This window comes from Xiphophorus maculatus, chromosome 13 (genome assembly GCF_002775205.1).
Source record: "Xiphophorus maculatus strain JP 163 A chromosome 13, X_maculatus-5.0-male, whole genome shotgun sequence".
Taxonomy (NCBI): domain Eukaryota; kingdom Metazoa; phylum Chordata; class Actinopteri; order Cyprinodontiformes; family Poeciliidae; genus Xiphophorus; species Xiphophorus maculatus.
In genome coordinates, this window is record NC_036455.1 from 5,836,443 (window position 1) to 5,852,129 (window position 15,687).

At 38.1% G+C, this 15,687-nt stretch overlaps 1 protein-coding gene across 2 annotated transcripts in view; it reads left to right on the forward strand.

Moving 5' to 3' along the window:
• med30 (mediator complex subunit 30) overlaps positions 1-15,149 on the forward strand; it is a 50,324-nt gene extending 35,175 nt beyond the window's left edge. For both annotated transcript variants that reach the window (XM_005796413.3, XM_023344439.1), the window contains exon 5: positions 14,601-15,149. In XM_005796413.3, the coding sequence (XP_005796470.1) occupies positions 14,601-14,696 (96 nt within the window). In that variant the 3' untranslated portion in view covers positions 14,697-15,149. The remainder of the gene's footprint in view (positions 1-14,600) is intronic.
• Positions 15,150-15,687: the final 538 nt, after the last annotated feature.

A 15,687-nucleotide genomic window follows, 5' to 3' on the forward strand; every position in this document is an offset into this window, starting at 1 on the left:
TTCCATCAGGGTGAGACTCGGCTAACAGGCCTCCTCTCTCTGCTCCTTTCTGCATTAACCTCCTACAGGTGTAGGGGAAGCATTACATTGGAATTACCTCTCTTTTATCTTTCTACAAATCTGCATGCTTTGCTAGCTCCACTCTTAAGACGATAGCGGTAATTAGAACCTATATTACTTGACTGGAGACGTGCCACAGGAGAGCCGGTTTAAAGTGAGTGAGCGATTGTGCCAATTAAACGCACAACTGAACGACGAGATGCTTTTGACGTTTGAAGAACTGTTGTCGGTTTTTGAAAAACATTTAGATCAAAGGTCCTTTTTAACCTGACAGCCCTCTGCTGCCCATTAAAAAGCCTCTAAATCTGATGTTTGCTTTGAGTGTGAGAGGAGACGTGTGACCTTAGATGATATAAGCTCCTGACAAACATCTGATGGAGATGAAAGGACGACATCCTGCCTGGTCTGAAATTGACTCGGCAGGATATCACCCTGCAAATGGCAGCTTCGAGATCTCAGTGCTAACATGCAGGCTTGTTCACACAAGTTTGTGTGCAAAATATGCACACACGTAAGCGACTACATGCAAAAAAACACGTCTTTTTTTCTCTTTAAAATGACTGCAAAAGTTATATTCTAATCATTTTATATACATAATGTGCCAACAATAAAGCAGACTTTTATTTTAATACTTAATTTGGTCAGTTTTCATCATAAAGGTTTTACAGTAGAGCAAACTAGAAGGTATGAATTATGTTTTTAAAGATAGATTTATGGAGTGGACACCTTATTTTTATTTTTTTTAAAGGTTTGCAGTAGGTTTAATGGTATTAGCGTATAGTTGAGCCTTTATCATATCGTTAATCATCTTAGCATAAGAATTCTGATTTATTGTTTGCCCTCAAACCATTATTGGGATTTTTAGTTTTACTAGTTTCTCAAATGTTTGTTACGAAGCACCAATAAATATTAATTAATTTTAAAAAATCATCAAATGGAGTTACTTTGTGCAGTTTAGTGATTGTGAATTGTGTCCTAAATAAACGTATTACTAATGGGAATGTTTTTCAGTAGCATTTTTTGTTTTCGTTTATTCCTGTGCCTTGTCGTCACAGAAATACATTTACCTAAGAAAACAGTAATAGTTTTTATCGTCACAGTTTTTATCACATTTTACAAAATATCTTGATAAGACTTTAAGTCCATTTTGCCCACATCCATCCAATTCACAATCTGCGTTACTTTGTGTCGGTCTGTCACATATAGTCCATTAAAATGCATGCTAAGTTTGTGGGTGTAAATACTTTTCCAACACAACGTACCTGATTATAGCACTAGATTATCCAGAGTTCGTTTAAAAACTAAGGAAAGTGGGGGGCAAAAGACGTCAGCTGTTTACACTCACCTTCCAGCTAATCAATCACTATTCCTAGTTTGTAATTTAAGAGCTTTTTATACTCCTCTTTGTGCTAAAATTTTATTTTCTGTCAAACTGTTTTTTGTTGTTGGTTTTCATAGTCAGATATAGGAATGACAACAAATTGTGTTTTTGTGACAGGCTGACTAAGTCCCTACAGATCCAATTTAACGTGAGTTTTTTGCTAGGTTGCCATTATGTGTTGTTGGTTTATCTGAGTTTAGGAGCTTTTTTTATGGCTAAATCATTCATTGGTCAGAGTAAATGTGGCTTTACAAAGACTATTCAGAAAAGCCCAAATAACCTCCTGATAAAGACGAACTTCTGGCTCGTGAAATGGCTTTTTGCACAGCACAGTTTGTAGATATAGAGGTTTCAATGCACTGTATTTTAGCATGTTTGTCATGATGATTGGAACTGCAGGATTGAAATACCAACTTAATATAATTGTTTTACCCATTTTATCGATTAATGGCTTTCAGAGATTTACGTTTTGGAAAATTTCCCTGTTTTAGTTCAGAAAGCTGCTGGCTGACAATGACTAGCATTGGTTTTAGATGGTAAGAGTTATTAATATAATGTGCAAAGTCTTAAATGTGCACCTGATGTATAAAAGAAAAAGGGACACGGTGCTGCAACTAATCGTCAATTAAATCTTTTTTCCTGACCTTGTTATGTAGTTTTGGTAGTAAAAAAAACAATAGCGAGGAAGAGGGAAGTAGTTCAGTTATGCTAGCTTGACTTTGACATCCATAACATGTAGATGTGATGTGGAATTTGATGTTATGGTTCAGTTAAAAAACGAAAATAAAACAAGGCGACCCTCATACCAACTCTGACATATCTGTAGAGCAGGTGTTTAAATTAGCTAATCAACCACCGCAGTGTTAGATTAGCTAATAGCAACGGTAGCTAATTAACCACTGCAGTGTTAGATTAGCTAATAGCAATGGTAGCTAATCAACCACTGCAGTGTTAGATTAGCTAATAGCAATGGTAGCTAATCAACCACCGCAGTGTTAGATTAGCTAATAGCAACGGTAGCTAATTAACCACCGCAGTGTTGGATTAGCTAATAGCAACGGTAGCTAATTAACCACCGCAGTGTTAATTAGCTAATAGCAACAGTAGCTAATTAACCACTGCAGTGTTAGATTAGCTAATAGCAACGGTAGCTAATTAACCACTGCAGTGTTAGATTAGCTAATAGCAACGGTAGCTAATTAACCACTGCAGTGTTAGATTAGCTAATAGCAACGGTAGCTAATCAACCACAAACATCAAGCCTAAAAACATAAAACTGTAACCCACTGAATGTTCCTCTCTTTATGTGGGAAATGTTTGAGTGTTTTTTGGTGTCTAATCCTGAAACATAAAATGGTGTTATCAGTTGCTATGGCGACGAGTCTTCGTGTAACGTAGCCGACAGAGATCGAGGGGGGAAAACGTGGTTTTGAGTCGTTTTTGGTTTTTCTGCGTTATTTTTCCCCCCTTTGCTGTGGCGCACTTAATTAATCCTACCTGCATCTCTAGGTTTCATTTATTTAACTGAGTCTTTCTACCGCGGCAGCGCGGCCACGGATAGCAAGTAAAAGAATCGTCTTTTTGCCTTCCAGCATTTTGCGCACGCACAAAATTTCCAGACGTAAACAATAACATGCAAGAAGTACATAAAAATAATCCACCAATTTATATCAATTGTGTTTATCTACTGTTTTTATTTGCCGATTAAATAATTTTAAATTAAATAAACAAGCAAGTTGAGTCATAAAAAGGCTAAGTCATAATAATAAAACACAGCTCTCACTTCTGTGTGTTGAAATTTTAGCTGACGTCACGGCAAATAGACGGTCATTTACATGCAGTACCTGACCGGCCATAAGAGGGCGCCAGTGGACGCTGTTTTAAAGCGACCACACTCCTACCTCCCAGATTCTCATTTATTATCAGTGGGAAGCAAATTTTAGAGGAAAGCCCAATCAATGGCGCTACCTGGCAAGGATGCAAGTGCTTAGGAGGAGGCGTGAGGGCGACGGGCCTCGGATACCAAATCGATGGCAGCCATTCTGCAACAGTCTGCTGACGCTGCAAGCTCTCCACCTCAATAGCGAAGACGTATTGAAAGAACCCCATTGGTAGGTGCATGCAAGGATGACAACATGATTATTGTATTTCTGCCACTGCTGGGAGCGAAGGCTTTTATCTGCTTTCAGAACCCCTTTAAAGACTTAATTCCCCTGGGAAAGCCAGCGCCAAACACTCAACAATCTGCCTCTTAAAGCCTCCTCTCGAGGAAAAGCCATAAAGTTTACAAAGTCAATTAAGGCTTTTTTTTTTTTTTTTTTAAACTGATGTCAGGCAAATTAAAGCTGCTTGGCCTGCCTCCCTGTGGAGAGACTGTCAGATGGTAAACTTGGACCAATTTAGCATCAGAGGGTTCCCCAGGTGGGCAGGGAGCTGCAAGCAGCTTATCGCCCCCAACTCGTGCTTTTTACAAGTTCCCTCAGAGAAAAACTTGCTTTTTTCCCCCATTTATTTTACTGTATATTTAGTTTATTAAATAATTCCTATAAAATTACTGAACTCAGTTTCCATGCATTTAATGAGCAGCAGTAAAAGTCTGACTAAAGTTTTTTTTTTGTCATAACCAATGAAGAAGGATTTGGTTGTTTGGTGCATCTGCATGTAATTATGATTGGAGTTTGATGATATTAGATCTGTAACAGGCCAGTGTTGCAGATCGCTCTCCGTATGTTTCACCCTGTTTTTAAGGAACAAATTATTTTTCTTCACCAGAACAGAATAATAAAAATTATCCTTAATTTATTGTCCAGTTTCAAAAATGTATCTTATCTTTCCTTATTTGACATTTTAATACTTTGAATCAAGTTTTCTGTTTTTTACCCCCAAGTTCTACACACACACACACACACACACACACGCACACACACACACACACACACACACACACGCACACGCACACACACACACATAATTATAGCTCACTGTTTCTCTCTATCCATCTCTCTCTTTCTCTGTCTTACTGCGCCTGTCTCTTTCCCTCTATTTCTGTCTGTCTCTCTTTCTTTCTCCCATTCTGTCTGTCTCTATATCCCTCTATTACTATCACTGTCTATCTCTCTCTCTGTCTCTCTCTTTATCTCTGTCTCTCTCTCTCTGTCTTTGTGTTTCTCTCTCTACCAAAAACTACTTTTTCACCCATTTTTGTGTCGATTAAACGTGTTTCTGTTGTCTGATGGATCTCAGGAGTAAAATCAAACTTTTCGGATCACCTTCTGTTGATGATGATTAATATTATGAGTGAAGCGATCATCTGTGCTTCCTATTAAACCTAATTAGTCACACAGCTTTGGTCTTCATCAGGGTTTCATCCAGCTCCTCTGCTCTGTCACCCCTAAGAAGCTGATTTACTTGGTTTTTATTAAGGACTGCAGAGTTTTGTAGCAGAGTTTTGAATACTATGATTATTATTGGGTTTTTTTTCTTTGTGTGTAATAAATTATACAAAGTAAAGACTTTAAATTAATATTAGAAAATGCAGTCTAGATTTTATTGCTGTCAACTTGGCAACTTTATGAGCAGAAATTAGAGTAATCATTAAGGTTGGAGTGTGACAGCTTCTTTCTGCCGACAGCCATTAAAATATAAACCTCTTGAGTTTTTGTTGTCCTAATTCTTCTTCTTCCTAATAGGGAGTTTCTTTTCCTGGAGGACATTCACATCCCTGAGTAATTTAATGGCTTTCTGCTTTCTTCTGGAAATTAAGCACCTTTCTCCTTAACTCAAGTTGATTTGTATGTTTTTGTCAAGTTTATTATAAACCACTTTGACTTTATTGTACTTTATTTAGCCAGTTTGGATATTTGGTTTGCATTTATGATTTTTTATTTGTTTTTGTAGAGGATAGTTTTGAGTGGAACAGTAGACCTGCCACAAAAACACATTTTTCTGGATGATAAATTTCCCCAGGAGTTATTGCAATAAATGATAATGTTGTTGGTTTGAAGCCGTTTTTACGTAATTTAATGTCAAAGGCGTAACAACGTAAGTTTGCCCTCTTAGAGATCAACAAACTTTTATTTTGTAAAGAACATTTAATACTGGATCAAAGATTAGGTGAATGATTTCTTCTTCTTCTTCTCTTGCGAATCATTTGTCTCCATTTGGTCCTCTCTCCTGCTTCTCTTCCCTCACGCCAAATAATTAAAACGACATTGAGATTAAAGGAGAGTTAATTGATATTCAGCAGTAAGAATCGTCTATCAGCTAATTTCTTTTTCCTCAATCCCGACATCCTTGTGACTTTTTATGAGCTTCAGCGTCTTTGAAAATATACATAAAGACGGTAAAAACTCATGATCCAACAGAATTTGCATACATGACACTTGAAAGAAAACTTTAAATTATGATTTAATGTTCAGTTCTAAACAAAAACATCCAACATGGTGTTTACTAAAACAAATAAATCATCGTCCGTCCTGGTCATCTACCACCTGCTCCATGTCATAAACAAATTTGTTTTTAACATGCTTTTTAAAAAACTTGTCATCTTGTTCAAATCCTGCACTGCAAAAACACAAAATCTTACCAAGTATTTTTGGTCTAGTTTCTAGTTTCTGAAATAAGACTAACTTAAAGTAATTTTTTAGCAAGATGTTGTCTTGTTTTAAGTGAATAATTCCTTAATATTGATGAACAAATACTTGCTCCATTGGTAGATTATTTCACATCTTTCCCATGTTATAAGTTAATTTATCTGCCAAAGCAACAAGCACTTTTCCATCAGTATCAAGGATTTATTTACTTAAAACAAGCCAGCATATCTTGCTGAAAAGTTACTTTTAAGTTGGTTTGTCTTATTTCAAGTGTACTATATTGGCACTAGAATCTAAACCAAAATTACTTGGTAAGATTTTGTTTTTGCAGTGTAAAGGGAACCAGATTAGATGTAATGATAGTTAAAAAAATCAATTATCTTCTTTTTTGTTTACGTAGAAGTTAATTTGTCATGTTTTTATGCGTTCTAGGTAAAGATTTCCATTAATAAGAGCAGCTTTAGTGGTGAGAATATCTCCGCTCTCCTCTCTAATCCCGGCTCCTCGCTCACAGACACTTACACTTGTAATTCCCAGCCAGATCTGTCTGAGTCAAAGCTGCGATTTGAGTTGCCAGCGACGGCGCGGATTAGCCGGGGAATCCTGACTGAAGGCTTTTCCTCCTTCCTCTCTCTGCGCCGTGTTTCTGTGAGCGTCCGTTCGTATTTTAAAGGAAGGAGTCTCATTCTCGCCATTATCTCAAACACCTTCATCAAAAAGCAAAGCTCTCCATGTTCTCAGAGCGCCAGTCGTCCTTTTAATCGGTAATGAAACCGGCTGGAAAGAAGATAAATGTCTTCATATAATGATATTATAACAAGATTACTTTGATTTTCTGTAACGTGTAATGGATCAGAACAACCTCTCCAATCGGCTTTAATGTGAAGACATTACAGCAGAATTAATTAATGTAAAGATTGTGGTTATCAAGCTCAATAAGCCTGATGAGGGGCGGCTTTTTAATGGCCAACATTTGACTGTGTTTACTGGTTTTTATGACGGGCCAGTGGGCCGACGGCGTGTGAATGCGTTGGTGACTAATTGATTCAGGTCAGAGAGCGTCTTCTGGTGGCCTGAGCCCAAATCTGAACCGACACCACAAGCAGAGATCCAGAGCGAGAGCTGCAGCCGAGGCTCTGAAGTGGAGTCTTAATGCAGTACTTTCTATGAAAAATTCATTTTCTTTCTCTCCCCGCCTCCACTCGGCCGCTTTGATCCGAATCAGGCGGAGGGAAACCACAGGAATGCTCCGGAGACGGAACAGAAACTCCTGATTTCACTCTGAGCTCAGATGATAAAATCCAACAAAATTTAGATCAAAGTCTAAATTTTGAAGACAAGAAAACAAAACTTTGTTTTAGGTTTTAACATGAGATGAGTTTCAGATTCATCCATCCATCCATCCATCCATCCATCCATCCATCCATCCATCCATCCATCCATCCATCCATCCATCCATCCATCCATCCACTCAATCATCCATCCACTCAATCATCCATCCATCCATCCATCCATCCATCCATCCATCCATCCCCATCCATCCACTCAATCATCCATCCATCCATCCATCCATCCATCCATCCATCCATCCATCCATCCATCCATCCATCCACTCAATCATCCATCCACTCAATCATCCATCCACTCAATCACCATCCACTCATCATCCATCCATCCACCTCAATCATCCATCCATCCATCCACTCAATCATCCATCCACTCAATCATCCATCCACTCAATCATCCATCCATCCATCCATCCATCCATCCATCCATCCATCCATCCATCCACTCAATCATCCATCCACTCAATCATCCATCCACTCAATCATCCATCCATCCATCCATCCATCCATCCATCCATCCATCCATCCATCCATCCATCCATCCATCCATCCACTCAATCATCCATCCACTCAATCATCCATCCACTCAATCATCCATCCACTCAATCATCCATCCATCCATCCACTCAATCATCCATCCATCCATCCACTCAATCATCCATCCATCCATCCATCCATCCATCCATCCACTCAATCATCCATCCATCCATCCATCCATCCATCCATCCACTCAATCATCCATCCATCCATCCATCCATCCATCCATCCATCCTCCATCCATCCATCCATCCAATCATCATCCATCATCATCCATCCACTCATCATCCATCCATCCATCCATCCATCCATCCACTCAATCATCCATCCATCCATCCACTCAATCATCCATCCATCCATCCATCCATCCATCCACTCAATCATCCATCCATCCATCCATCCATCCATCCATCCATCCATCCATCCATCCATCCATCCACTCAATCATCCATCCATCCATCCATCCATCCATCCATCCATCCACTCAATCATCCATCCATCCATCCATCCATCCATCCATCCACTCAATCATCCATCCATCCATCCATCCATCCATCCATCCATCCATCCATCCACTCAATCATCCATCCATCCATCCATCCATCCATCCACTCAATCATCCATCCATCCATCCACTCAATCATCCATCCATCCACTCAATCATCCATCCATCCATCCACTCAATCATCCATCCATCCATCCATCCATCCATCCATCCATCCATCCACTCAATCATCCATCCATCCATCCATCCATCCATCCATCCATCCATCATCCATCAATCATCCATCCATCCATCCATCCATCCATCCATCCATCCATCCACTCAATCATCCATCCATCCATCCGTCGTTAAAAATACTTTATTGATCCCAAAGGAAAATTAAATGTTGCTGTAATTTATATTAATTTAAATTCTTGTATATATTATTATAGTGATGACTTTTGGCAGGAAGGGTCTCCTGTAGCAGTCTGTACTACAGTGAACTTGAAGAAGTCTCTGACTGAAGACTCTTTTAATGTAACTTTGCATTAAAAGTGTAATTTTTTACTGAATGACTCTTCATAACAGTGAGTCTAATGCTCTCTTCTTCAATAAAGTTTTCCCTCTAGTTTTAAACTTCTCCTTCACAAACTCACAATGTGACTCTTCTCTTTTCTCTGGGAAAATATATATTCATTCACTGCTCTATTTTTTATTTAGCAGAAAAACAATCCCAACAGTTGTCCAGTTACCTTTTGTTTCTTTTATTTTTTGTTTGTTTTTGGCTCAAGCAAACTTTCAGTTTCTGTTCTTGGGTTTCTCCCTCCACAGCCTGAGCTACCTGGTGCCTCAGGGATTTGGGTTTTGTCTGGTCAGCAAAGTCAAAGTAATCCTGGATTTGCCCGGCTTGCTTTGTAAAACGCCCGCCGGGTTTACTTTCAGCTTCCCTCGGTTTACAAAGCAGATCTCGCCCTGGTCCAGTCGTCTGTCCGTCTTTTGGGTCACACTCAGTTAGACTGTTAATTTATGAGCAGACCCAGTGAACCTGATATTACCAGAAATCATGGTAATTAGGCTCAGCGTGGATCAGATATGTGCTGTTTTTTGTTTTTAGGTTGTAACATGGAGCTTAGTGAGTTTACAGATGCAGAACCTGAGCTGCTGGGATAAAACGCTAATCGCAGCTGCAGCAGCTGAGCTTTCTTTGCTCAGGAAACGGATCCAGGAAACGGATCCAAAACACAGCTACTGTCATGTTTCTTATGTATAACTTTTACATGAAAATATAAATGCATCCTTTACAAAAATGAGCCAAATGTTAAAGATTGTTGTTTAAAAAGTCAGAGTCCAAACTAAAAGTTAAAATTTACTCAAACGTTCAAATGTTTTACAGCGATTTTTATTGATTAATGAGTTTTTGGCCTTTGACTATTTAATTATTGCAAAATTCAAAGTTTTTCCTTTTATACTACATAGTTACACTATTTCCATAATTCAGTGATGTCAGTGCGCCCAGGGCGGCCATCTTGTTTTACAGCTTTTATTTATTTGGACTTTTAATTAAGTTCAACTCTAAAATCAGGAGTTTTTTTAAAATTGCGATAATAAAGTAATATTAGAAGAATGAAGTGGTGACATCTCAACACAAAATAAAGAGGAATGTTGAGCGTCTTGTTACCACAGAGTGGTAAGAAAAATAAAAACTGAAAAAAATAAAGTTAAATTACAAGAATGAAGTTGTAATATTACCAGAATTAAGTAAAAAATTACCAAAAAATGTATTATTCCTGTTATTTTTATTTTCTTAGTGGCCCTAATGCTGCGTATCTTGTGAAGTTATATTATGTTTTACAAATTATACTTGATAGAAAATCTTAATGTTTCAACATTATCTTCAAATTTTTATCAGCAGCAGAAACAATCATGCAAAAAACTTAATCTATTTCTGTATTTTGTAGGTCATAAAGGTCGTTTATTGTATTGTTTATAATTTATCGTAAGCATTCTGATTTATCGTTGTCGTGACAACGATCATGTTTTTCCAGAGCTGGATGTTTCATTGGCGTCTCAAACCTAACAAACATAAATATTGGTTGTTCATATGGGCCCAGTTTTATTTACAGGGCCGATACAATATGTTAAAGAATTACTAATATTGGACGATAGCGATGTTGGTGGCGATATATCGTGCATCCTTAGGACAAATAGTGGAAAAAATAGTAAAATTCACCATCCTGAGAACAAAGACAGTTTGTTGTGACAACAATCAGAATTTATCACGATAAACGATACGATAAGTGTCCACCTTTATGACGTTTTAAATACTTCATCCAGTTTTTGATTTGAGGCCGTTCAGTTTTAGTTGTAGCTGAACTCGTTGCATCACCGGTGCTTTTACTTTGAAGGCCGTGAACTGAGAGGACAACGGACCGTCCCTGTGGTGGGAATCCGTCTCTGTGCTTCACCGCTTGCCGTGTGTTTCTGCGGTTTCTCCTTTATTGCAACAGTCGGAGCTCAGAATAAGTCACAAACCAGCACATGAAGGCAGACATGCTTACCTCCACACATGACTGCACCTGCCTGTAAGCACGCCAATCACCGCTAACATTCCAGCTCGGGTCACTGTGCTGCTTTGCTCTCTCTGCAGGCGGTTCTGCAGTCTTCAGTCTGCTGGCCGCCCTCAGAGACCGGATGGTAGATCCAGGAGTTGTTGACTGGTCACTGCATGTCTGAGCAGAGCTGCAAATGTATCTGAACACCAGAGAACGCAGAATATCTGCAGAATATCTGCAGGAAACCTGCAGGATATCTGCAGGATATCTAGGTGTGAAGGATTAGAGTTGCACTAATTATAAGGTTATGAATAAAATCTGCATTTCCCTCAGCTTGATGCATAATTTCTGTGATAATTATTCATGTGTCACGATACGCCGGGCAGCCTTCATAATGAAGAGGCTGCTGCTCTAAAAAATCTGCTGCTTCATGTCTCCTTTCAGAGAAACATAAAATTAAGTTGATGCTGCAGATATTAAAAATTGAGCTGCATCTAGAAATGATTTCAGTAAAAGGTTAACCTATTTATTATTCTATTAATTGGATGAAATGGTACAAAGTTTTCATTTAACCACTTGAAACCTTTTTTCTATAGTATTATAAATAAAACATGTAAATAAAAATCTAATTAACTTCCTTTTTATAATTTATCTTTAATGAATATAAACTGGGTGAAACTATGACGTTTGAGAAATTTTAATTTTATTTACAAAGGTGTTTTTTTTATATATAATATATCTTAAATGTATGTATTTTTTGTACAGTTGTGGCTTAATTACTGCTCTAAATATGCAGCGAATGGCCTTAACTAGTGTATATATAACTAGCGTATATATACGCTAGTTAAGGATTAATCGATTACTAAATTAGTTGACGATTATTTTAATAATCAATTAATCACGATTTATTCGATTAATTGTTCAGCACTAATTAAAAACTACATTAATCTTTGTTTACAAACTTACTGAAAGTAAAGGAGGCATTATCTCGTTACCAGAGAGAAAACAGGTTTACATTCAAAGTTTTTATTTTTTATCCTAAATGGAAAATGTGTTTATTTTTGTACAGTTTTGGTTTAATTAATGCTCTAAATTAAGTTGTTTTTTTTTTTTTTCAGAAATGGCTTTTTTGTGGTTCTGTACACTACAGTTAACGATTAATTGATTACTAAATTAGTTGATTATTCTTTCAGTAACCGATTAATCACAATTAATCCGATTAATCGTTCCAGCCCTAATTAAAACACTGTTCTTTGTTTACAAACCTTCTGAAAACACAAGGAGGCATTATCTGGGCATCGGAGAGAAATCGGGTTTTTCAGGTCTCACTTGTTGGAGTAATGAGGCAAATCCTGTAAAATACGCGCCGGCAGTCGCTCAGAATCAAAGCGAACATCTCTGAGAAGTGGAGAAGCTGGAGAAGCGTTTAGAAATCCCCCCCGAGGAAGAGACTGGAGGCTTTCCAAACTCTGGAATATCTTCAAGGACAATCAGCTAAACAGCTGATATTACCAGAGCCGTGTGAAATCGATTGCTCAAGGTGTTATCTGCGCCGCAAAAATGGCTGGTAATTAGTCATGGCTAAGGGAGTGTTACAGAGAGCGAGATGGATTTAATCTTAATAGATTTCACTGCACTGCAGATACAGGAGCTCCCTCCTCTTCCTCCTCTTCCTCTCTCATATGTGCTGCTGCTAAATTTGCCCAAACCTCCAAACGTTTCGAGGTATTTTATTTTTTTCCTCTAATGCAGCCCGCGCTTGGCAGCTGTGTTTGATTTTATTGTTCAGAGTCTCCAGCTGCAGCGGCAGTGAAGGAGCCATTATTAGGTTGTGCATAAAAGCTTTGGGTCCACAGCAGATGTTGACTCAGATCTCGGGAAAGCATTCAGAGACAGCCGGGGGACAAAGCCCTGCCTGGAGGTGAGCTCGTTTGGCCCTCTGATGTCATCCTGATTACGTTTTCAGTGATTATGTGGGAAGGTTTGGTTTGTTGTTCTGAATACCTGAAGTTTAAAAGTGTCTTTGTGGACGGTGTTTACTGTTTCACCTTCAGCCAGGAGTCACTAAGCTCAAAGGAAAACCCAAGTCCCTTCACTAATTAATCAATCCAAACAATCCTCCATCTTGGTGTGCAGTACAAAGTATTAACCAGAGTTATAGTAGTTTTTCATTCTGGTTTAGTTTATTGTGTTGTGACTTTTTGTTTGTCTAATTCAGTCAGTTTTAGTCCGAACGTGTTTCAGGCATCTAAAAAGCCCCTTGGCTTCAGACTCTACAACCATCTCCTGTATATTTCATCTAAATAAATACATTTATTTAACATTTAACGTTTTTGCTGCATGGATTTGGATAGCTCAAATGAGGAGAAATATTTTCAAATAGTAAAAGTTATAACTTAACATTCCAGCTTCCTCCCTGATCCTCTTCCAAGAAAAGTTTTTTCTGTTTTTGTCACTGTAGTCACAACTTGATTGGTCGTAAATTAAAGGACGCGAGCAAATTAGTTTATCCTCCGTAGTTTTGTTTCTGAGATAACGTTGGAAAATGCACCATACATGCTAGTTGACCCTGCGGGGGTCAGATTTTTGAACTCCAGCGTTGGACCTGTCAGACGCTCAAAACGCGCCGCGCTAGCCGCTCAAAACGCGCCGCGCTAGCCGCTCAAAACGCGCCGCGCTAGCCGCTCAAAACGCGCCGCGCTAGCCGCGTAGACTTTGAATATAAATCTGACGCGCCTCAAAACGCGTTTGGTGTGAACACAGCATTAGTGTTTGCTAGTTATTAGCTAAACATTGTTTAGTTTTCTGTAGTTTTAGTGAATACTTTTGCAAGGCACTGACTATATACCAGGTTTTGAAAGTTGAAATCTAAAGCTTTTCTAATCTAAAACTTAAAAACTAAAAGTTTTTAAGCATTTTGTTAGTCTAATTCAGTCAGTTTTAATTAGTTTTTAGAGTCTTTGAAAGTTATAATTAGTTAAATCTTGTTTAGTTTCAAATAGTTATTTTAGTTTAAGTTTTTTCTTACTGTGGTTGATTTTAAAAAGGTACAGAATTGAAAAAGGTCAAAGTATTTTGATAATTTATTCAATGATTTGGTAGTGAATGTTCAACAGGAGAAACAGTTTTAAAAATGCGTTCAGTTCTTGTTGTTACTCCCAACATGTCGCCATTTTGCAAAATGTTTGTAAGGGAAAAAAATAACATGTATCCAAAAGGCTAATGCATAGATTCATAAAAATAAAGAGCATTATGATTTCAGTATGTTTTAGTTTTATAAACGACACGATACAGTTCCAGTTATAGGTTTTCTTCACCATTTTTTATTTATTTTGGTTAACAAAAAATATTTTTTCAATTTCAGACTTAATGTTTCATAAGATCAAATTATGAACAAGACATTTTGTGAAATAATCTTCCGCTGAAGTTGGATCATTTCCATCAACACTAAATAATTATTGACTTAAAATAAGCTCCGATATCTTGGGAAAAGTTACTTGTTAAGTTAGTTTTGTCGTATTTCGAGTGTATTGAGGTATTTGTATTAGAAACTAAACCAGACTACTTTGTAAGACTTTGTGCTTTTGCAGTGTAAGTTTATAAATGTTGATGGTTTGCTCAGTTTTCTTCTTGATGCACTTCCTGCAGAAGCTGAAGCAGAAGAACCAGCAGCTGAAGCAGGTCATGGACCAACTGCGGAACCTCATCTGGGAGATCAACTCCATGCTGGCCGTCCGCAGCTGAACACGCCGACCCGCGCTCGCTAAGGTCGGAGGCCTGCAGGTTGCTAACTGGACAGACCGCACTTTACATGAGAAACGGGAACTCTGGCAATATCAGTGTGTTGGAAACCACAGAAGAAGAACGAGGGACGAAGGGTTGGACGGCAGAGACAGTTCTGTCTACCTCGATGATCTATAATCAGATTTATTTAAGCTAAAGATCAAATATGTTTTATGTAGCTGCAGGCTAAATGAAAAATCCTAGGCGTATTTAATCAGACTATCCTTCCTCCAGACTGAAGTTTGAAGATAATTGGACTCTGAGTTGAAGGACGTGCGACTCACTGTGGCTAAACCGTACTTACAGCTAATAACCACTTCTGGATTCAGTGTAATCTCATCAGTGCTTCACTATGGCTGAGTCTGACCACTCTGTTAAATCCTCTGCTCAACTATAAATCTTTTTGAGATTTCACTGTTTGTTTTCTTTGTTGGAAATCATTCTAACAAAAATGCTGTTGAATTTTTTATAAGTTTTGGAGATTTTTTATTTTTTATATTGATCTTTGGCGATCTCTCCTTCAGGCGTAAAACACTCGAGTTACGAATTTTAATCTTGATAAATGCAGCAAATGGTTCCTGGATTGTAAATCAACAACCAAACACTGTCGGCCATCCCGCGGTACATACAGTGGGTTGCTAGGTGACGGACGGCTCTCTGCTGGGGTTGCTAGGTAACGGTGCAGTGGCCTTCTGTGACTCCACAATAAGGATATTTTCTTTTTAAATGACTCATTTTCCAGACACCAAAAAACATTAACTTGATGCCAAAAGTCTCAGTGTTTTTAGAAGCAGTTGAGACCCAAATGGAGGCACAAAAACATAAATCAAACATGTTTCAGGTCTTTTTTTTCTTGTTAAATATTCTGCTCAACTCTAAAACCTTTTGAGATTTCAGACATGAGAAGTCAGTGTTTTTGTTTTTGTCAGAAATCGTATTGTACGCTGTCAGA